The sequence below is a fragment of the Narcine bancroftii genome, chromosome 5, assembly GCF_036971445.1.
Source record: "Narcine bancroftii isolate sNarBan1 chromosome 5, sNarBan1.hap1, whole genome shotgun sequence".
NCBI classification, from domain to species: domain Eukaryota; kingdom Metazoa; phylum Chordata; class Chondrichthyes; order Torpediniformes; family Narcinidae; genus Narcine; species Narcine bancroftii.
This window is the reverse complement of record NC_091473.1, coordinates 5,514,779-5,538,655: the sequence shown is the minus strand read 5'-3', so window position 1 is coordinate 5,538,655 and position 23,877 is coordinate 5,514,779. Positions and strand designations below refer to the sequence as shown.

Sequence of the window (23,877 nt, the reverse complement as noted above, 5' to 3'; positions counted from 1 at the left end):
TTCATGGCTTGGTTCAGCATCATGCTGAAGAAGATTGAAAAGAGGGTTGGTGCGAGAACACAGCCTTGCTTCACGCCATTGTTAATGGAGAAGGGTTCAGAGAGCTCATTGCTGTATCTGACCCGACCTTGTTGGTTTTCGTGCAGTTGGATAATCATGTTGAGGAACTTTGGGGGACATCCGATGCGCTCTAGTATTTGCCAAAGCCCTTTCCTGCTCACGGTGTCGAAGGCTTTGGTGAGGTCAACAAAGGTGATGTAGAGTCCTTTGTTTTGTTCTCTGCACTTTTCTTGGAGCTGTCTGAGGGCAAAGACCATGTCAGTAGTTCCTCTGTTTGCGCGAAAGCCGCACTGTGATTCTGGGAGAATATTCTCGGCGACACTAGGTATTATTCTATTTAGTAGAATCCTAGCGAAGATTTTGCCTGCAATGGAGAGCAACGTGATTCCCCTGTAGTTTGAGCAGTCTGATTTCTCGCCTTTGTTTTTGTACAGGGTGATGATGGTGGCATCACGAAGATCCTGAGGCAGTTTACCTTGGTCCCAACAAAGCTTGAAAAACTCATGCAGTTTGGCATGCAGAGTTTTGCCGCCAGCCTTCCAGACTTCTGGGGGGATTCCATTCATACCTGCTGCTTTGCCACTTTTCAGTTGTTCGATTGCCTTATATGTCTCATCCAGGGTGGGAACCTCATCCAGCTCTAGCCTTAGGGGCTGTTGAGGGAGCTGGAGCAGGGCGGAATCTTGGACTGAGCGGTTGGCACTGAAAAGAGATTGGAAGTGTTCTGACCATCGGTTGAGGATGGAGATCTTGTCGCTGAGGAGGACTTTGCCGTCTGAGCTGCGCAGCGGGCTTTGGACTTGGGGTGAGGGGCCGTACACAGCCTTTAGAGCCTCGTAGAAACTTCCTCAAGTATGGTGACCAGAACTCACCTAGTTCTCCAGGTGTGGCCTCACCAGTACCTTGCCCATTTGCAGCATGACCTCCCTGCTCTTGAACTCAATTCCTCTAGTGATGAAGGCCAACCTTCCTTTTGCTTTCTTAATAACCGGTTGTACCTGTAACTTTTTGTGATTCATGCACAAGCACTTACAAGTCCTTCTGCACTACAGCATGCTGCAGTTTTTCACCATTTAAATAATAATCTGCACTTCTATTTTTCCTACCAAAGTGGATGACCTCGCATTTACTAACATTGTTTGCCTACTCACCTAACTTAACTATATCCTTCTGCAGCCTCTTCACATCCTCTGTACAATTTGCTTTTCCACTCAATTTAGTATCATCCATAAACTTGGCTACACTACACTCTGTCCCTTCTTCCAAATCATCAATATAAATGGTGAACAGTTGTGGGCCACCCCACTTACCACTGTCTGCCAATCAGAAAAACACCTATTTATCCTGACAATCTGCCTTCTGTCAGTTAACCAATCCTCAATCTATACCAACATACTTTCCCTGACTCCTTTCATCAGTATCTTATTGATAATTCTCTTGTGCAGCACCTTATCAAACACCTGGAAATCCAAAAATACAACATCAACCTTTTCCCCTCTCTCTACTGCACCCATATATCCTCAAAGAACTCCAGCAAGTTTCTTTGTAACCTCCTCAAAAACTCTAAGATTTTTTAAACATGATCTACCGCATACAAAACTATGTTGACTACTCCTAACCATTCCCTGTCTATCCATGTAATTGCATATATCATCTCGAAGAACATTCTCCATTAATTTACCCACCACTGATGTCAGACTCACAGGCCTATAATAACCCAGTTTACTCTTAGAGCCTTTTTAAACAGTGGATCAGCATGAGTTACCCTCCAATCCTCCGGCACCTCCCAGGTGGTCAGTGACATTTTAAATATTTCTGTCAGACCCCCCCCCCCATTATTTGAACACTAATCCCTCAAGGACCGAGGGAATATCTTGTCAGGACCTGGAGATTTCTCCACCTTTATTCTCCTTAAAATAGCCAGTACTACCTCCTCATTAATCGGTACATTATTCATGACCTCACTACCAGTTTTCCTTACTTCACCTGGCTCAATATTCCTTTCCTCGTGAATCCTGAAGAAAAAAAAAACACTTAAAATTTCCCCATCTCTTCACATAGCTTCCCTCTCTGATCTTCAAGCGGCTCAATTTTATCCCTCACTATTCTTTTAATGTACCTGTAGAAACCCTTTGGATTTATTTTTACCTTGCCTGCCAAAGCATCCTCATATCTCCTTTTAGCCTTTTAATTTCTTTCTTAAGATATTGTTTTACACTCCTTGCATTCCTCAAACACCTCCTCTAGTCCCTGCCGTCTACACCTGCTGTCCATGTCCCTCTTCCTCCAAACCAACTTCCCAATATCCCTGGAAAACCAAGGCTCCCTATATTTTCTAACCTTTCCTTTAATCCTCACAGGGACAGATCGATTCTGTACTCTCAGAATTTCCCCTTTGAATATCCTCTATTTATCGGTTCCATCCTTCACAGAAAATAAATTATCCCAATCCATACCTTCTAAATTCTTTCACATCTCCTCAACATTTGCTTTATTCCAATCAAGAATCTTGGAAGTATTGACTACCTCTTGCCTTCCATGGAAACTGCCTGACACACCCCCTCACCCAAGTCCCCCCAGTATTTTGAGGGTTGTTCCAATGGTTATACTTTCTATAGGCATGAGGTGGCAGGATCTTTCCTCATTACAAACCTCCGCACGGAAGTCCTCGTAATTCCCTGTTGGATTCCTCAAAAAATTTTTTTAAAGGATTTACATTCGAATATTAGCAAGTTTTTATGGAAATCAAAGATGCTAGAGTGTCTTTGGAAAAATTGATCTGGAAATTTGAATTGGGAGGTTTGCAACTTCCCCATTTTAGAAACTATTATAAGGCAGCTCAATTGAAATTTATTAATGGAATGCTTGACGTAGATCAAGGGTCCCCAAACTTATTAGACTGTTGACCCCTTCAGGGACTACAGGGTCCCTCATCGACCCAAGGAATGGAATCCTGGTGCTGGACAGTAGGGGGGTGGTGGAGTGCAGATGTTCAGTTTGAGGCCATGCAGTCCAGCTTTTGAGCCCTCAATCGTCCGTCCAGCACTACCTCAAACCGGATGTTAAATTAAGGGGCACTTACCTGTTAAATTTGGTGTTCTGGGGTCCAGAGGCCGTGCACAGCTGGCTGGTGCAGGAGCGATGAGGGGGAAGCATGATGGCGGTCCCCAAAGGTTCATGGCAGGTAAGCCTTCCCCACCCCCCCTGTTCCCTCCACCTCCCTGGGTGGCAGTTGGTGAGGGTGGTGTGGAGGCAATATTTTAAATTGACCCCCCCCCAACCCAGCCCATGATATCAACCTCTTAGATGGTTCCATCGACTCCTAGGGGTCGATGTTGACCACTTTGGAGACCCCTAATGTAGATAAATCTCCAGCCTGGGTTAAAATAAAATTGAGTAAAATAGGAAAAAACAGTATGTGGGACTTTATTTACAAATGGAATTGAAAATTGTTAACAGGAAGCAGAGAAGCTTGTTTTCAAATATTTGACTGAATTATGATATAAAATAGATTGTGAAATAAGTGGAAAACATTTGATTTCTTGAAAAATGCCTTTATATCAAAATACACCTTCCTTTTTCCATGGATAATCACTTTTTGTGGATTTGGAGCAGAATGGGGATAAGAAAATAGAAGATTGCTTTGAAGCTGGTAAATTTATTACTTTTCTTTTTTTTTCACCCCTGCCATAATTTTATCACACACTTGACTTAAATTAAGAAAATAATGCATCATAAATTAGCTCATCATCTATATTAGGAGCATAAACACTAATTAAAGTCCAGGATTCAGACAAAATTTTACAATTAACAATCAAACTCCTACCAGCTGCTTCAAAAATTGAATCTAACTTAAAAGATAACTTCTTATTAATAAAAATAGTGACAACTCTTGCTTTAGAATTAAAAGAAGATGCTATAACTTGCCAAACCCAATCTCTTTTTAATTTCTGATGTTCCTTTTCAGTCAGATTTCTCTTGTAAAAAAAAAGTAGCATCAACCTTCAACATTTTAATCTATGCCAATACCCTCTTTCTCTTAATTGGGTTATTAAGCCTATTAACATTAAAAGAAGCAAAATTTAAATTAGCCATAAAGTATCACTATAAACTTCTCACCATAAATGGTGGAGCATCTCCCCATAACTCTAATACAGACAAATTTAAAGATCTCCTCAAAGAAATGAAAAAAAAACTCCACAAAGAAAAAAAGTACTATAATTGTATTACCCCCCCCCCACCCCCTCTCAATTAAATGGGAGTGAGAAATTCCACAAAGTGTCCGATGACTTCAGAAGGATTGGTAGTCGAACCACCCTCCCCCTGAACAGAACAATCAAAAATAAAACATAAAAATCAATTCAAGTACGATATACTTCTTCCAAATCTCGATTAACCTGATCATCATCAATTCCAATATCAATCAACTGTTGAGTTTCCATCTCTCGCTTGCCAGTCTTCTCTTTCAAAACCAAACAAGCTGTTGAGGGAACATTTCTTGACCTCACCCCTGCTTGTTATCAGGTAAAAAAAGAGCAGAAGTGAGGGCTTCAGCCTCATCGTTAAAGAACTGAGTTTGACAATCTCCATATAAAACTTTAAGCACAGCAGGTTAACGAAAAGCAAATATATCCCTTCTTCCACAAAACAGCTTTAGCTGAATTAAATTCTTCATGACATTTAATTACAACTTGACTTAAATCAGGATAGAAAATTACTCTATTATTATTAACAAGTAAAGGGCCCTGATTACTTCTTGCATTCTGTACAGCATGTCTGAGAATCCTGATAATGCATACATCGAATAAAACAGAACGTGGAGCTTGACTAGGGAGTGGCTTCCTTTTAATTGATCAATGAGCTCTATCCAATTCCAGACCATTCATGAAATATGCTGTTCCCAAAACCTCAAATCTACTTCTGAAAAAACTGAACCGGGTCAAGACCTTCAAAATCTCCCGGAAGACCAACAATTTTAACATTATTCCTCCAACTCTGATTTTCCAAAGCATCATTCTTCTTTAACAAATCACTTTTCTGAATCTCCCAACCAGTGAATGAATCCTCCATCTATCCCAGCCTTTCTTTACATAAATCCACATCATCTTTACAATCAATAAATGCTTCTTCAATCTTCTTAAATTTATCTTGAACCTTTACCACATCCATTTTAATAGAAGGTATTTCTCCCTTCATTTCAGCAAATTGTTCCTTCACAACTGAAAACCCTTGGCTCACTTGTACAGCCAAATTCTCCATTTATTTAAACAAATCAATATGTGAGTGTAATGCGCAGTTGATCTTCCTGGTCAGAAGGAGATCGACATTGAGCACCAGTGCCATCTTGCAGAGCAATACATGAAGTCGGCGCCAGGTTAGTGTAAACCTTACCAGTGGACTGGCGCTGCAGTCAGGGCTGAGTAGAAATTGACTCCAGAAGCTCTGTTTTTGAGGTAGGCGAAGATTCTTCAGTAATTGTTAACTGTTTAGTAACTGTTTGAGCATTAGTTTTCCTCATTGCTGTTTGTAGAGTAGTTCAACAATATAGTCAACAGTTTAAAAAAAATTAAAATTTTTAAACAGGTTTTGAATAGTTCTGCCTGAGGGAGGAGCCTTCCCACGTCTACTCCCTATGTCATCACGCCACACCCAACAAATTTATTAAATTTTTCCTTCATTTGTTGAAAAGTAATGTCCAAATTAATTCCTTTTTCTGTTATTATCAGGTTAAGGCATTCTTAGTTGGTAAGTTAGGTCCTAATTTGATATTACGTAGGAAGAATTAATTTGAATTATTGATATGTAAGGGTGATATAAATAAGTTTATCTCAATGATGTATAAATTACTTCAAAAAGCAGCTCCTAAATTAGGAATTCATAAATCAAGATTAAGATAAGAAGTTGATTTAAATAGATGAAAATGACTGGATGTAATTATGTAAGGAAAATATAACAAGAATTATTAATATGAGTATAGACTGGTTCAATATAATTTTTTGCATCAATTATATTTAACTCCTCAAAAATTAAAAAGAAACTGAATCCAACATTATCGGATTTATGTTTTAGATGTGATCAGGATTTGGTTCCTTTTTACATTCTACTTGGGAGGGTCCTAGAGTAGAACCTTTTTGGTTAGAGGTAGGAAATATTTGGAGAAAATATTAGGGGTTAAACTCCCACAGGACCTGATGTCATTTTTGTTGGGTAATGTTAAAGTGTTTAGACCAAAATTAAGAAGTAGCTATGTATCAAACAGAGATTTTACAATTGGCTTTAGCTGTTTCTAGGAAGTGCATGGTCTTTACTTGGAAATCGGGTAAGGATTTAGAGATGGAGAGATGGCATGCAGAATAACTTATAATTTGCATAATAAGTATCAATTTTTTTTAAAAATATGGAGCCCATACTTATAACACATTGGTCTGAAAATCTGAAGGACACTCTGAAACCCTATCCTGTTGGTAACTCCCAGCTCCATTATTATTAGTATTCAGATTTTACATTTTTTTTGACATTCTCCCAAATCTTTTTTTGTTCCATTCTTTGATATATTTTGTGGGGGAGGGGAGGTGGGAAGAAAGGGAAGGATTCGGGGGTGTTATTCCACATGTGTAATTTTGTTTCTCTTGTAGCTTGATTGAATATGAATACATGGATGTGGTTTTTAAATCCTTAAATATTTTTAAAAATAGGTTTAATAAGCTAGGAGTAGAAGAGGTGTTTCTATTTGCAGCCAAGCAGAAGTAATGGCTTCCAGGATGTGGCCTGAATTGGAGAAGATGTCTTATGAAGCACAGTTGATCGAGTGACGAATCTTTGGAGTGACGAAGGATGAGAGGTGACTTAATAGGGGTACTTCAGATACGGTGGGCAGTCAGCTCTTTTTCCCTGGGGCAAATATCAGAGGACATCAGTTTAAAGTTGAGGTGAGGAAAGTCAGAGGTAAAGTTGTTCCAAAAACATGGAGAGTTGTGGGTAGTGGGGAGACTGATACAATACACCCCCAGTACATTTCAAATGGTGGGTGGAAACCAGAGACCCCAGGGAAAACCCATGCAGACACGGGGAGAACATGCGAACTCCTTACAGACAACACGAGATTCGAACCAATAGTTGGCGCTGTAAAGGTGTTGCACTGACCACTACGCCAAAGATGCCACCCTCATTTGAATGAAATCAGTAAAGCCCCCCCCCCCCCACCGTGTAGAAAAGACTAAAGATTTACCATCCTCCGTGTGGACAATTTTCTTCTCAACTCACACCTATATTGCCTACCCCTTATTGTGGTAGCCAGGAGCTGGGAGATTATACATCTATCTGATATCATCTACTGTTTATCGAATTACTGCTGGAGACGATGCAGCTAGAATAGATCCATCCTCACAACCCCAAAGACCCAGGTTCAATCAAGTCCTGTCTGTTTGAAGTTTGCATGTTCTCCAGCTGACTGCCTGGGCTTCCTCCCACATCCCAAAGCTGTTGTTTTAATTGGCCACTGTAAATTATCCAAAGTACATAGGTGAGCAGTAGAATTAAGATTGGGGAGACGGGGAGCTGATGGGCACGTGGGGAGAGTCCATTACAAGAGAATTTAATGGGGGAAAAGGGTGGTTCTATGAGCTGGCACAGATGGCCTGATTCTTTATCATGCTGAAATATGGTACCAGTTCCCAAACATTTATATCTTTTAAATATCCAAAAGGGTTCAACTCTTACGAGAGTCCAAGAGACGTGACTTTTGCCCACCCTAAGGGGATTATGAGCACAGAATCTTGGTTTATAGTGAAGTGCAGAATGGCGATCAAAATGGGTCCAACTGCACAATCAGAGATACAACCTTTTGGACAAGACCTAGAATGCCCATATCCTACAAAAGGAATTAAGGTTTTAGGTCAATATCACTCATAGTCATTAATATGTTACTCACTGAACAAATTGTTTATTCTGCTGTCCTCAAATTGGACCTACGAATCCTGAATTATCCGGTAATTATGGGGATTGGTTAAGTGTATTTTCCAGTTGCTTGAGACTTGCTCTTACAATGCCTAACTAATACACCTGCATTAAAATTAAACAGTTTAAAAGACAAAAATACTACACTGTACTAACACTGAACAAACTTCACTTGCATGAATATATAAACCTTAAAGCATTTTACTTTATTTTCAGTCACATTCTTTGAAAACGTTTAACCATCACTGCATCTGCAGGTTCCTCCCCCTCCACGGAGCCGCCTGAAAGACGAATAACATTATAGAGAATTAACCCCTCCCCCAAGTTTATAGATAAATGAACATACTGTCTTTTTATTTCCTGAACAATAGTTTAAGTTTCACACTCTCTATACATTTCACATTTTTTCTACCAGCTTTTCACATTAAAACTTTCTCTTCACCTGACCTTTGATCTTCTGTCCTCAGTCCCAAGTTGTAGGATTCCATACCACACACCCAACTAGTCATCTCTCCATCCTTCTTCAAGACTAGTTTCCCCTTTATTTTCTATTCTTGTTAACATCATGCCCAACATCATTTACTGAAACCTTAAAAAAACAATCTAGCCACAATATTGCTCAAGATTTTGCTTCCAAAATTTACCAAGCCCACAAATCTTTCTCTTCCCCCATCCACTTCATTGCTCTCCCACATTTTCTCATCTTTGCAAAACAGAAAATATTTCCTACCAACTAGTTGCCCCACCTCCCATTAAAAATCCATCCATTTCACTCATTGACTATAATTGACAGATCACTGTCCACCACTCATTTTGGATCTCCCGGAGTTTGCGCTGAAGGTGGCTGCATGCGCGACGGAAGGCTTGTTTCTTCTCTGGCCAGGACGGCTTTGCAAGGTGAGCCTGGTGGGCAGCTCGCTTCTTTGCCAGCAGCTCCTGGATTTCCTGGTTGTTTTCGTCGAACCAGTCCTTGTTTTTCCTTGGTCAACCAGTTTACCTATCTCAGCTGCACCATTTCATCGGATGCAAGGATCGACAACGAGATAGACAACAGACTCGCCAAGGCAAATAGCGCCTTTGGAAGACTACACAAAAGAGTCTGGAAAAACAACCAACTGAAAAACCTCACAAAGATTAGCGTATACAGAGCCTTTGTCTTACCCACACTCCTGTTCGGCTCCGAATCATGAGTACTCTACCGGCATCACCTACGGTTCCTAGAACGCTTCCACCAGCGTTGTCTCCGCTACATCCTCAACATTCATTGGAGCGACTTCATCTCTAACATCGAAGTACTCAAGATGGCAGAGGCCGACAGCATTGAATCCACGCTGCTGAAGATCCAACTGCGCTGGGTAGGTCACGTCTCCAGAATGGAGGACCATCGCCTTCCCAAGATCGTGTTCTATGCCAAGCTCTCCACTGGCCACCATGACAGAGGTTCACCAAAGAAGAGGTACAAGGACTGCCTAAAGAAATCTCTTGGTGCCTGCCACATTGACCACCGCCAGTGGGCTGATATCGCCTCAAACCATGCATCTTGGCGCCTCACAGTTCGGCGGGCAGCAACCTCCTTTGAAGAAGACCGCAGAGCCCACCTCACTAACAAAAGGCAAAGGAGGAAAAACCTAACACCCAACCCCAACCAACCAATTTTCCCCTGCAACCGCTGCAACCGTGTCTGCCTGTCCCGCATCGGACTTGTCAGCCACCAACGAGCCTGCAGCTGACATGGACATCACCCCTCCATAAATCTTCGTCCGCGAAGCCAAGCCAAAGAATACACAGATCACTGTATTCAGAGAAAGTAATTTTCTCATGCTGATAATCCACCAAATAACCCCCCACTTCCCGCAGGCGAGGAATAGCAAACTCCAGAGGATATCTGTACAAGGTGAAGGGAGGGAAGTTTAGAGGAGACATCAGGAGTAAGTTTTTTTTTAAACAAAGAGAGTTGTGGGTGCTTACAATGCCTTGCCAGGGGTGGTGGTGGAGGCTAAAACTTTAGGGGCATTTAAGATCTTCTTAGACAGGCACATGGATGAAAGAAAAATTGAGGGTGGCAAGATAAGGAGGGGTTTTTTTTTGATAGGAATATATAGGCCGACACAACATTGAGGGCCTCTACTATACTGTAATGTTCTATGTTTTATTCTGTCTCAGGGTTTAACCATAACGTTCTCGCTGTTGTAACAGAATGTGCTTTTGATAAACCAGTAAGTCATTCCATCCGACATTATTGAAATATTCACAATATTTTTTTAAACTACATATACACTAAAACCCCTGGTATCCAGCTCCTATGGGGATTGGTAGATGATGGATAAGTGGATTTTCCGGTGGTTTGAGATTGCGCTTGCATGATTGGTGACTAACGGCGAGGCGCACCAATTTTAAACTTCCAAATTTTTTTTAACCTGTTTATTTTCCACGATCTTTTTCTGCCGGTTGCTTGAATTCCGTAAAGTGGGGGTTTTATTGTACTTTGAAAGTTTACACTGGACACAGCAACTTGTTAAAGGTTGACTAATAGGCTGAAGTGTGTCCAATCTCAGCTTTGTCTCCCGATTAAAGCAGAGGTCACTTCGTTCTGAACAATGATACTTTGGACTGGCTTTTAAAAAGAAAATAACTGCTCAATACACTGGATTGGTTGCAACGATGATGTGTCTAGATCTAAAGCAGAAGGGAAATTAAACTGGAGAGATCTTCATTTTCACTTCTGCAAAAGTTTACCAGCCGACCTCAGTCAAACTAGTTCAATGAAGCAGACAATTTGCCCTCCTCAGTGTCTGTGGATTAATCCTGGAGAGCCTTTACGGATGACAATTCTCTATTTGGGTAATCACTAATATTATGGTAAGTACACTTAAGATTTTTACTGTGACAATAGTTCTCTTTCAACTGGCATCATGGACTCTACAGTCCCAAAAATGGAGAAATTTTTTAACCAATTTTAGCACAAGGTCTCTCACTGCTGGCTCCCAATAGGTTTTTAGATATTGCCCATTTTCCAGCTCCCTGGAGCCACTGCAGGTCTGAACCCTCTCCATGATTCCATGCAATCCTTTAGCTTTCGGTCATCCCTTGTGTTTTTTGCTTCGTTGGAAACCCTCTGCCATACTTCAACAAGGATGCAAATCCCTCCTCTTGCAAGGAGGTTTTAATCAGGTTAAATGAATGAGGTTAAAAGAGAACGCAAAGTGAAGGAAAGAAGTGGAATTGTTCAGTTTGGAAAGGAGGAAATAACATAATATTCTTCAAATGGCAGGAGTCTAGTGGATGGATTTGGATGTTGCAATGAATGAAATCGAGAGGTGTGGGAGGACGAGGAGAGACTTTCCCTGGAGTTTTGTGTTAATTTTCACTTCTGTAGCTGAGGAAGGACTTAATGATGCAACTGGGCGTAACAAAGATTCACAAGATTGATTCCTGGATGAGCATTCTGTCCCACAAAATGAAACTAAGGATTAGCATGTATTTGTAGAGAGTAAAAATAATGACTGATGAAACAATTTTGAGATTTATTGACAAGATAAATGCTGAGAGGTTACTTCCTCAAGCAGGGGAAATGGAAAATCAATGTCAGGATGTGAGGTGCATTTACAATTGAGATTTTGCTTCATTTGGATGCTGTGAATTTCTGTATTTGTTTAAACCAGACTTTTTCCTTGAGGAGGTTCAGGGCCAATACATTTTTCAGAAGTAGGGAATCACAGATGTGGATGGAATCGAAAGGGAAGTGGACTAGAGATCAGGAACATCCATGAAATTTGAATGGTAGAGTAGGCATGAGAGAGTGTGTCTGCTTTTACTGAGCAAGTTCTGCACTGCTTATGGTGCATCAGTTTAGCTGAGGTAATAAATCAACATCTTGTCTACATTACTTTCAAAATTTTTGCTCTGTGAAAGGAGGCAGAGGGAAAAGGGGGGGGGGAGAGAGAGAGAGAGAGAGGAGAGAGAGAGAGAGAGAAAGAAACAGGTAGAGGGAAGGAGACATAGGGAAAGATAGTGGGGAGTGTCTCACGAAAACCGATAAGGTCCATGTTAATGCCATCCAGTTGGAGGGTGCTGTCTTGGGTAAACTTGTACCTCTCACTTCGTTCGTTTTAGATTGGTCACAATGTTCGAGCTACCAAAAGAAAATAGACACACACCGAGAGCAGTTCAGTTTATACAAGTCTTTATTACTAAATCTAAAGCTGAATTCACACTACAACATGCAAGCCCTTCCCAATTATACTTATCAATGCCTGGACTGGTCCCAACTGCCAAAGCGAGGCGACGACTGCACACTTGTAGTAGGTTGTCTGGGCGCCGGTAGCAGCTTCTCCACCTCCCCGGACTGGGACGTCGGTTTGGAATCTTGAAGTTCTTCTTCTTGCTGATAGATGTTGCCACCTCTTGGAGAGTCTCAAACTTCAGCAGTGGGACCATGGCTTATATTACCCAAAAGTTGTTTACTTCAGATCTTATCTCTGAATAAATGATTTAATTATCTTCAAGGTCTCCTGACAGTCTGCGACTAACAAAAGACAACTGCATCCCTGGGCCCCATAGTGTAAATTTAGATAATGTCTACTAATTCATATGCAACAAGCAGGTTCTCAGCCTTGCAGAAGCAAAGGCTTCAAAAGTAAGAAACACAGTTTAAATCTTCCATTACAGGTACCCAGATAGAAGATGAGGTGTTGTTCCTCCAATTTGTGGGAGGTCTCAGTTTGGCAGCTCAAGTCCATCATCAGACACATCGCAAGGAGATGGGGAATTGAAATGCGTGGCCACTGGGAGATCCACGCTATGGCGGCGGACAGAGCCGAGAAGCTCAATGAAGTGATCTCCCAGTCTACGTCCAGTTTCTCCGATGTAGAGGACACAACGGGAGCACCGGATGCAGTAGACAATCCCTACAGATTCACAAGTGAAATTTTGCTTCACTGGAAGGGTTGTTTGGGGCCCAAAATGGTGGTGAGGGAGGAGGCATGGGGACAAGTGAAGCACCTTCTACAGTTGAAGGTGTAGGTCCCAAGGTGATTGGAGGGAAAGGAGGAGTGAATGAGCGAGTCACAGAGGGAGCAGTCCCTGCAGAAGGCAGAGAGGGGAGGCAAAGGGAAGGTGTGTCTGGTAGTAGGTGGCAGAAATAGTTGAGAATTATATTTTGTATGTGGAGGTTGGTAGGCAAGGACTGATAGGTAAATAATCCCATTGTGCTTTACATTGGAGAGACTGGACGCAGATTGGGAAATCACTTCATTGAGCATCTTGGCTCTGTTTGCAATAATAGCATGGATTTCCCATTGGCCATCTATTTCAATTCCCTGCCCCATCCCCTTGCTGGCATGTCTATCCATGCACTGACAGACTGAGACCACCTGTAAATTGGAGGAACAGCACCTCATCTTCCGACTGGACACCCTCCAACTGGATGGCATTAACACCGACTTCTCCAGTTCCCATTACCACCCCATCTCCCCCATCTTTCCCCATCTCCTTTCTTCTCTCTCTCTCCTTCTCACTCCCCTTTTTCCTCAGTTACCTTTCAGAGCCAAAAACAACTCACCCTCCCCCAATCAATTCTCACCTCTCCTCTCTCCCGTCCTCTTATCATATCCTTTTGTCTGTTGGTCTGTAATCCTCCCCCTTCCCATTCTCCTCTTTTCCCCAGCCTTTTAATATAGGCCCCTGCCTGCTTTTTACTCATATCTTAGACAGGCCCAGGCCCGAAACGTCAGTGATATATCTTTACATCTTATGGACGCTGTGAGACCTGCCAAATTCCTCCAGTGTGTCTATGGTTTTACTACAATCACTGCATCTGTGGGCTTTCGTGTTTCAATTACACCCATGCCAGCAATTAACCTATTAGCCACGTACGTCTTTGGAACAAGGGAGAAAACCGGAGCACCGGAGGAAACCTATGCAGATATGAGGAGAATGTACATGGTTACTGGTACTGTAAAGGTCCTCCAGCTCCCTCCCATGACCACCAGCCCCCCCACATCACCATCGGGCACACTGAACTCAAAACGGTCAACCAGTTTACCTACCTCGGCTGCACCATTTCATCTGATGCAAGAATCGACAAAGAGATAGACCACAGACTCGCCAAGGCAAATAGCGCCTTTGGAAGACTACACAAAAGAGTCTGGAAGAAACACACAAAGATCAGCGTGTACAGAGCCATTGTCATACCCACGCTCCTGTTCGGCTCTGAATCATGGGTCCTCTACCGGCATCACCTACGGCTCCTAGAACGCTTCCATCAGCGCTGTCTCCGCTCCATCCTCAACATTCATTCGAATGACTTCATCACCAACATCGAAGTACTCGAGCTGGCAGAGTCCGCAAGCATTGAATCCACGCTGCTGAAGACCCAACTGCGCTGGGTGGGTCATGTCTCCAGAATGGAGGACCATCGCCTTCCCAAGATCGTGTTCTATGGCGAGCTCTCCACTGGCCACCGAGACAGAGGTGCACCAAAGAAGAGGTACAAGGACCGCTTAACGAAATCTCTTGGTGCCTGTCACATTGACCACCGCCAGTGGGCTGGTATCGCCTCCAACCATGTATCTTGGCACCTCACAGTTCAGCGGGCAGCAACCTCCTTTGAAGAAGACTGCAGAGCCCACCTCACTGACAAAAGACAAAGGAGGAAAAACCCAACACCCAACCCCAACCAACCAATTTTCCCTTGCAACCGTGCCTGCCTGTCCCGCATCGGACTTGTCAGTGTCCAACGAGCCTGCAGCAGACATGGACATACCCCTCCATAAATCTTCATCTGTGAAGCCAAGCCAAAGGATAACGTCAGGCTTACCGCTACTGCAGCCGTGACTCACTTCACAGTGTTGGAGCGGAGGCCAGGATTTAGACACAGTAATGATGGAAAACTGGTGACATCTTTTCAAATCAACAACGAGTGTGACTTGGGAAGGGATCTTGCAGCTGGTGATGTACACACCTGACTATTGTCCTAGTCCTCAATGCTAAAAATTGCAAATTTGTGAATGTGTCTACACTGGACCACAAAGATTTTTCTTATTGAACCCTTGGGTGTATTTTCTGCAACCAGAAGCCCTGGAAGAACAATAAAACCTGCTGCGAGCCAGATCACGGGCATTTAACTCTGGAGATCCAAATCATTACAGCTGATGTGACCTTGTGGAAAGCCATCTCTTGGGTGAAATGGAGTTTTCTGACGAAAATGGAAACCACGAGGGATACCTGACACCTGTGGCAGGGCCTAAATTACATAACTTGTGACAAAACAAAATCTGGTGCAGTAGGAGACAGCCTTCTACACCCAATTGAACCACCAGAGGAAGATAGAACCACCACTGCACACATTATGTCCCCTGACGATCCTCTCCTATCCGTACGCGAGGATGACGTGCAGGCTGCCTTCAGGAGAGTGTGACGGGCCCAGAGGACTCCAAAACCCAGCAGCAATAGAAATTCACCAAGACAAAGGGTTACTGAAACAAAAATGTTTTAAAAATTTTCTTTAAACATAAAAACAGGATCAAACTTTAATTTATTACTTTTAACTTAACCCCCTTCGAATTCTAAGCTCATGTGTATGTAATGTGTGTATAAGTTCAAAAAAGTTCTTTGATTCACAGTCCAATCTCACTTCTCACTCCTCCAAGTTCACTGGTATCAGGCAATTCTTATACTGTGCACAGAATTTAACATTTATGAATCTTCATCAGCTTGAAAGGTAAATGGTTACTGCTCAGGAAGGTTCTTTTCAGTTTTCAGAGAGAGATTTGTTGTTTGCTGGTCACCCACAACTGATTCCTTATAACCAGCCACTTCAACATCTTGCTGAAGAAACTTGCCCCATCAGGGTTTTCCTGATGATAACCTCTTTCTTCCAGGTCACCAGAGTTCCTTTTAGTTTCCCTTATTTCAAGGAAACATTATACAGCCAGCCATTTCCTCTTGTATAGACCACAAGGGCTTTGAACAGGCTGAACTTAGAACTCACAACCCGTCTTCAAAATAGAGTTTTCAAACAAGCTTTCAAAAGCCACTGCAGAAAACCAGCAGTCTCTCTCTCTCTCTCTCTCTCTCTGAGAAAAAAAACCTGCTTGATTCTGCTTGCAAAACCCCATGATCTTCTTAAGAACAGCAAACTGCATTCAGAGACTGTGGCACCTGACTCAAACTTCTGAGTCTGTTCATCTGTTACTTTCCAAAACAATAATCCATTATTCCACAGCATGTTCAATTAACACCTACTTGTGAAATCTCTATAGGCATTCTTCAAAAGTTTTGCAAAGGCGCTCGGAGCCTGGACTGTCTGGCTTGAGCCAAGCTCTTGCATTTTAAATGAGATCTGTTTTGAAGTGCTTGTATCTGTGTGTGACCTAACTAAAAATCCCACAATCTATCTCCTCCAAAAATACATCTGCACGCAATATAAAATATAACATAATCTGTCACAAGAGTGAATCCAAGGAAAATATCCGGTCTGGTTGGGGTACCGAACGGTCGAGTACTGCAAATCTGTGCTGACCCAACTTACCAAATTATTCCTGGATACCTTCAACATTTCACTCAAACAGGGCATGATGCCCACTGTTTCAAACAGGCATCAAGAAGAGTGTAGTAACCTGCCTTAATGACTATTGACCAGTGACACTCACATCAACAGCGATGAATTGTTTTGAAAGTCTGGTGTTGAAGCAGACTTGAACGCACTGCAGACAGTTCTTTGCATGGATTGAATGCAAAATCGATGATAGCTATAATAATAATCAATTGATGCAATTATCCTTGCCTTGTATACCAGCGCACGAAAATCCACAAGGGAACCCATATCAGAATTCAAAGCACCTGGTCAAACAGGAATCCTTTGCATGGAATGTCAGACTGCAGCTATAATCCTAAGAAAGCAGGGGTAAGATTAGGCTACTTGGTCCTTCAACCAGATTCTGCAAGTCAATATAATCCTGATTAAAAACACAATGCTGGGCAAATTCAGCAGGTCAGACCTTGAACTTTATGCAACAAGGTAAAGATACATAACAACGTTTTGGATCTTGAGCTCTTCATCAAGGTATGAGCAAAATTGGAGACATTATCTGCAGTCATTGTCACTAGTGACCACATTCAAGGGTTCAAGCTCAAAATGTTGGTAGTGCACACATTTTGCTCAAAGCCTGATGAAGGGCTCAAGCCCGAAACGTTGGTTGTGTATCTTTGTCATATAAAGGACACTGTTTGACCTGCTGAGTTTCTCCAGCTTTGCATTTTTACTTCAATCAGGGTGTCTACAGACTTTTGTGTTTTATTACAATCCTGATCAATCTGCCCCTGTTCTCGTCTCCCCTTCTCTTGTGTGCTAGACGCCCAAAGCCCTCAATTCCCTGATTTTTCAAACACTTGGCTCCTTCTTCTTCAAATATTCCCAGTGATCCAGCCTTCACAATCCTCTGCGGCATAAAATTCCAGTGATTCATCCCTCTCTGCAAGAAGCAGTATCACCCTTCCATCTTGTAACTATAGCCCTTTGTTCCAGATTGTCCCATTCATGGAAACAAATCAGGATCTACCCTTGTTCTTCTAAATTCCTGAGAGTACACATCTTTTTAGCAACTATGATTCAGAACTTCCTCCCACAAGTTGAAAACAGTAGGAAACTCCATTAATTCCCTGCTGCCCCTGCATGTCAGATGCACTTCCCAGTGCTGCAGCATGGAGTTCGTCAGGATCACTGAGCCTTCCTAAATTCTTTACAATTCAGTCACTCCCATTCTCCAGCTCTTTCTCCATGGCTTTAACACTTCTTCCTGAAATATCGATCATCAAGAGGGCATCTGCACCAACCGTCCACCGAAAGTGAATTTCAGATCAAGTCTATTCACTTGGGGATAGTTACTTTGCTTGACCTGAAATTGTGCGCAGTGATTACCACCGCTACTCTCTTTGTCTTGATATGTGATGATTCTGATGAAATATAATGATATTTTCATTTTTCCCCCCTTGTAATAGGCTGCTTGGAATATGTGCATGGGAGCAACCATTCTTTTGCTGGTCCTGGTCAATCACCATTTTGCCTGGTGTCATTTTCCAGCCTTCCTGCCTTGTGATGGAAACAGGACATCCAAACTCATTGACTGCAGCAACAGGGAATTAACCTCACTGCCAATAATCAGGTCAAAAAATGCAACTACCCTACTACTAAATAACAATCTGCTACAAGAAATCAAAAACCAAGCTTTCTCTGGTGTGCCAAACATTCAAGTGATTGACTTGAGTATGAACTGCTGCCCAGGGAAGCTCCGTTTACCTGGTCAGGACTGTAAATTTTCCATTGAGCCCAGAGCCTTCCTACACCTTCACAAATTAAAAGTGCTTCTCCTAAGTGGAAACAGTTTAACTAGTATCCCACCACTGCCGGCAGGCCTTACCAATTTGAATCTAGCACTCAACAACATCATAAATTTGCAATTTCTAAATGTCTCCACTCTGGCTAATCTGAAGTTGCTCAATTTTAGTAAGAACTGCTTTTATCAAAATCCATGCAATGAGTCGTTTACCTTTGATAAGAAGACTTTTATGAACATGTCACATCTGCAGTCACTGGATCTGAGCTTTAACAGCATAAAAGTTGTCCCTAGGGAACTCCCAATATCCTTGCAAAAGCTAATTCTGGCTGAGAATAAAATTCCACAGATTTCTTCGGAGGATTTTAAAAACCTTGTTAATTTGGAATATCTTTCCCTGGCATGGAACTGCCAACGGTGTGACCATGCTGCCCAGCCTTGTTTCCCTTGTAAAGCCAATAAATCCATTGACTTGTCTCCTGATGCCTTCCTCCAACTGAGGAAATTGAAGCACCTGGTTCTCAGAGGCAACTCTCTAAGGCATTTGAGTGATATAATATTCCAGTCACTAGGAGGCTTGACTTCTTTGGATCTCTCTGACAACTATCTCGCCTACACAATTCGAAATGCCACGTTTTTTGAAAATCTGACCAAGCTGCAAGAGCTCAACCTAATGTACAACTATGAACCTTTCAAAACCTTCCAACGTCTTGTCCTGCCGACTTCACTGGAGAACCTGACGTCTCTGAGAAAATTTCAGATTGATGGATACTTTTTTCACACTTTGGATAAAAATGACATTGGCCCATTACTCAGAATTCCCAACATTAGGTCTCTAAATTTCCGGATGAATTTCATAAAGAACATTGACCTAAAGCTTTTTCAAAATACAACATCATTAGAATATATTGGGCTCTCAGAAAATAAGGTGTCGTTTTCACTGCAGAACTCTTGCCCGCATCAGAGTGAAAATGACAGGGTCCATAAAGACCCGGTTGCCACCAGCCATCAAGAGTACTGGATCCCTGAAAGAAGGGTTGACTACGAGAACAATGGAGGAATCAAGACAAAAGGCGGGTCTTCCTTCTTTTCTTTCGAGAGATGCTCATCTTTTGGGAAGGTCTTTGACTTGTCACTTAATAATATTGCAGATATCAAATCAGAAAATTTTGAAGGATTGGAAGACATCCAATGCCTTTTATTGTCTTACAATTACATGACCCAAGCACTGAATGGCAAACAATTTAAAGAATTGAAAAGCCTGAAATATTTGGACCTTGCTCACAATAGAATAGATTTCTACTTTAAGGAGGCATTTACAGAGATCACAACACTCGAAGTTTTAGACCTCAGTTACAACAGTTATACCTTTGAAATGAAAGGCATGGGTCATCGATTCGAGTTCATCAAAGATCTGCGCTCTCTTAAGGCCTTAAGCCTAGCGAATAACCAAATAGCCAAGCGGGTGTCAAGTCAACTTCAGAGCAACTCTTTGAATGTGTTGAATTTTAGTGGAAACTTGTTGAACGTAATGTGGGAGAGTGGGACCAATACGTATTGGAATTTTTTCTTCAACCTTCACAACCTGACAGTCCTGGATATTTCGAAGAATATGCTAAAGATGGTACCCCCAGAAGCAATGGTCCGATTTCCACCTAGTCTGAAAGAACTTTACATCAACAACAATCATATTAGCTTTTTCAATTGGGACAATCTAACAGAACTGATAAACCTTCAAATTCTGGACTTGAGTCAAAACTTTCTCCGTGGTTTGCCCTCAAAACCATGTCACTTTCCCAAGACGTTCTCCAAACTTATCTTGCAGAACAATAAAATATCCCAGCTTCCCAATGAGTTTTTCTCCAATGCCAAAGCAATGCGTTATCTTGACTTAAGTCGGAATAACATCAAAACATTGTACACAGACAGTTTGCCCTCTGAGTTTCTCCAAAGTTTGGATGTGCTGGATCTTGGCAACAACCCTTTCAGCTGCACCTGTGATAACGACTGGTTTATTTATTTCATCAAAGACACGAGAATTTCGCTGCCGGAACTCACCACCAGCTGGAAGTGTGAGTTTCCAGAATCACAAGACAGCAAGAGCATTCTTTTGACAGATCCCCTGTCATGCCAAAAAATCCATGGAACTGTAGGCTTTGTTGTGTCTTCTCTGCTAACTGTAATCTTCACAATCCTCCCAATATTGAACAAGTTATTCGGTTGGGATCTTTGGTACACATTTTACATATGTGCCGCCAAGCTAAATGCGGGCATGACAATTCCCTCTGAAAATCTGTACTATGACGCGTTTATAGTCTTCGACATTAATCATAAAGCTGTTGCCGACTGGGTCTATCATGAGCTTGTAGTGAATCTCGAGAAGAAAGGACAGTGGAGGTTCAACCTTTGCCTTGAGGAGAGAGACTGGATTCCTGGCAAGTCATCAATAGAGAACTTGTACGATGCTATCCACCAAAGCAGGAAAACAATCTTTGTACTGACAAACACTTGCTTTGCAAGTGGAAAGATGAGGCAGGCATTCTTCATCGCACATCAGCGGCTACTGGATGACAAGGAGGATGTCATAGTCTTGGTCCTTTTGGATAGGTCTTTGCAAAAGTCAAAGTATCTTCAGCTGCGCAAGAGACTTTGCAAAGCCTCTGTCTTAAGATGGCCCCACAATCTTCATGCAGAACGTTACTTCTGGCTGAAATTTCAGAAAGCATTGACCAGAGACAATAGGTTACAATATGATCCAAACTTCAGTGAGAGTTTCCTACCCATCGAATACAATATACAGAGCATCTTGTGGAGAAAACATTAGCCAAGAGAATCAATTCACAGCCAGTTCCATAAATGCGCAGAAAGAATTGACAAGTCAATATCACCCTTTGTGCATTCTGCATAGCAGCATCTAATTTCCCTCTCCAGACATCTTGCCAACACACTTCATATTGCTCAGTCATGTGATGACACCATTGCTAGAGCCCTCAGTGCACCCAAAGTTAGGAGACTGCTTGTCAAACCACACTTCTGGGTCTGCAGACGAACAGGGAACTAGAGCAGATCAGGCAAGGACGTCGCTTTCCCTTTAGCAGAGCCCATTAGTGATATAAAACGTATTTTGAAACAATGAACCAACAGCAGGTGTGACCAACTTTTAAAAATGATTTTAATTTGATTTTATCAGATGCCATTATGGCTCAGGATCGCAGATGAGAAGCCCAGTAACTCAACCACAATGCTCTTTTTTTTTCCCTTATTTTAATATATAGTCCATTTCACATGGGTCAATGCTTCAACAATTCACTTTCAACAAAACCCCAGCAGTGACACAGATCGTGCTATGAAAATGAGGAAATAAATTTTATTTGATTACAGGAACAAGAGAGAATGCATTGATGAAAAGGAAGTGAGAGTCCAAGTGACGTTGTGTTCAGATGTAACCTGTTCAAAATACATTGAATTTTAAAAAGGTTTTCATGTTAATCTTGAATTGAAAAGGATATATTGCATTTCTCAAGTTACCAATTGTGAATCAGTTCACACTATTTCACTGGACAGAGATTTTGGCAATAAAATCTTCTGGGCTTCCATTGAATTGTTCTGTCAGTCACCTTAATTATAAAGCAAAATTAATATTAATTGCAATATTGCTTATAATTATCAATGAGTGGAATATCACCCACACACTCACCACCCCAACTCTGGCAGCTAATAATCCAGAGGAGATTTGGCTTAGTGGCATAGCAAGCAGAGTTGTTGCCCCACACCACCAAGTATCCAGGTTCAATCCTGACTTCTGGAAGCAATCAGTCTGACGTTTATACTGTGATGGCCTAGGTTTTCCAAAGACGTCTCAAAGAGGACCTTCATCTCACTCTGATATTCTACAAAATGCCAGATTATGAATCAGAGATCTTAATAGACAAAAATCCAAACATTGCAGTTAAGGTCAAAGCATGACTGGAAATATATATTCACTGTTGTGTATATAATATACACACACATACTGTATATGTCAGCATACAAGGAGACTGTGTGTATAAGATGACCCCCTGAATTTCTACTTTAAAATTATGAGGTGAAGATGGAAATACAGTGCCCTCCACAATGTTTGAGACAGGCAATATTTTCCTTCAGTTGTCCAAAGTTTAAAAATTGTAATCCTACAATTCACATGATTAAAGTGCACATTCCAGATTTTATTCAAGGTTATTTGTATACATTTTGGTTTGACCAAAATGTATACAAATTATAGAAATTGCAGCACATTTTATACAGTTCCCTCATTTCAGGGCATCTTAATATTTGGGGCAGCAATATTAATTAGTATATTAATGTACAGTAGACATGTTTAGTACATGGTTGCATATCTACATTGACTGCTCCATCGACATCACCAGGTGCTGAGTATCTTCTCTGGTGATGCTCTGCCAGGCCTCTACTGCAGCCATCTTCAGCTCCTGCTCGTTTCAGGGGCTCGTCCCCTTACGTTTTCTCTTCAGCATATGGAAGGGATGCTCAGTTGGATTTAGATCAGGCGAATGACGTGGCCATTCAAGAATTTTCCAGTTTTTAGCTTTGAAAAACTCATTTTTTGCTTTAGTATGTTTGGGTTCATTGTCTTGCTGTAGAATGAAGCACCGTCCAATGAGTTTGGAGGCATTTGCTTGAACTTGAGCAGGTATTTCAGAATTCATTTTGCTACTGCCATCAGCTGTTATGACATCAAAAAAGATAAATTCGCCAGTTTGACACATTCCCACCTGCCTCCCGAAGAGTGTTTCTGATCTGTCGGACAGGTGTTTGGGGATTTTTCTTCATTATGTTGAGGATTCTTCTGTCATCAACAGTGGGAGTCTTCCTTGGCCTCCCAGTCCCTTCGCGATGACTGAGTTCACCAATGTGCTGTTTCTCCTTAATGATGTTCTAAACAGTTGACTTTGTCATCCTATGGTTTGGGCGATATCTCTCACTGTTTTATTTTTTGTTTTTCAGCCTCATTATTGGCTTATTGGTCTTTCTTTGGCACAAATCTGGTCCTCACGTTGAAAAATGGCAACTACAGACTCCAAAGGTGATCAAAAGCTTAGAAGCAAGCCTAGCTCTCTTATACCTGGACCAATGAAGCAATTAAACATACCCGAGTCCTCACAAACACCTATGAAGCCAAATGTCCCAAGCGTTATGGTGCCCTGAAATGAGGGGACTATGTATAAAAAGTGCTGTAATTTCTACACAGTCAAACTTAAATGTACACAAATAACCTTGAATAACATCTGGAATGTGCACTTTTATTACATGCGAAATATTTGTTTTTTTTTTCAATATTATTTATTAATCAAAGTAAGGCATACAGTCAAAATACAAATAGATACATAATACATATATTTATCCCATATAATCTCCCACCCCCTAACCCTTACCCACCCAACCTGCCCCCCTCTAATCTACCCCAAAAGAAAGAAGAAAAAGAGTAGAAGAGGAGATCAACTTACAAAACAATTCTTGCTATGGTTTGGTG

General features: G+C 41.7%; 1 protein-coding gene across 2 annotated transcripts; it reads left to right on the top strand.

Annotated features, from left to right (window-relative positions):
- The first annotated feature begins 10,710 nt into the window (after nucleotides 1-10,710).
- On the top strand, nucleotides 10,711-23,650 carry tlr9 (toll-like receptor 9). Of its 2 annotated transcripts, none has more exons than XR_011357304.1 (2): nucleotides 10,711-10,875; nucleotides 23,352-23,650. XR_011357304.1 is itself a non-coding variant. In XM_069936642.1 (2 exons), the coding sequence occupies exons 1-2, from the start codon at nucleotides 10,873-10,875 to the stop codon at nucleotides 21,172-21,174; spliced, it is 3,162 nt and encodes a 1,053-aa protein (XP_069792743.1). In that variant the 5' UTR covers nucleotides 10,711-10,872; the 3' UTR covers nucleotides 21,175-23,650. The 2 variants fall into 2 exon arrangements, 1 of the variants encoding a protein (XP_069792743.1); XM_069936642.1 differs by having other exon boundaries at nucleotides 18,016-23,650.
- Nucleotides 23,651-23,877: the final 227 nt, after the last annotated feature.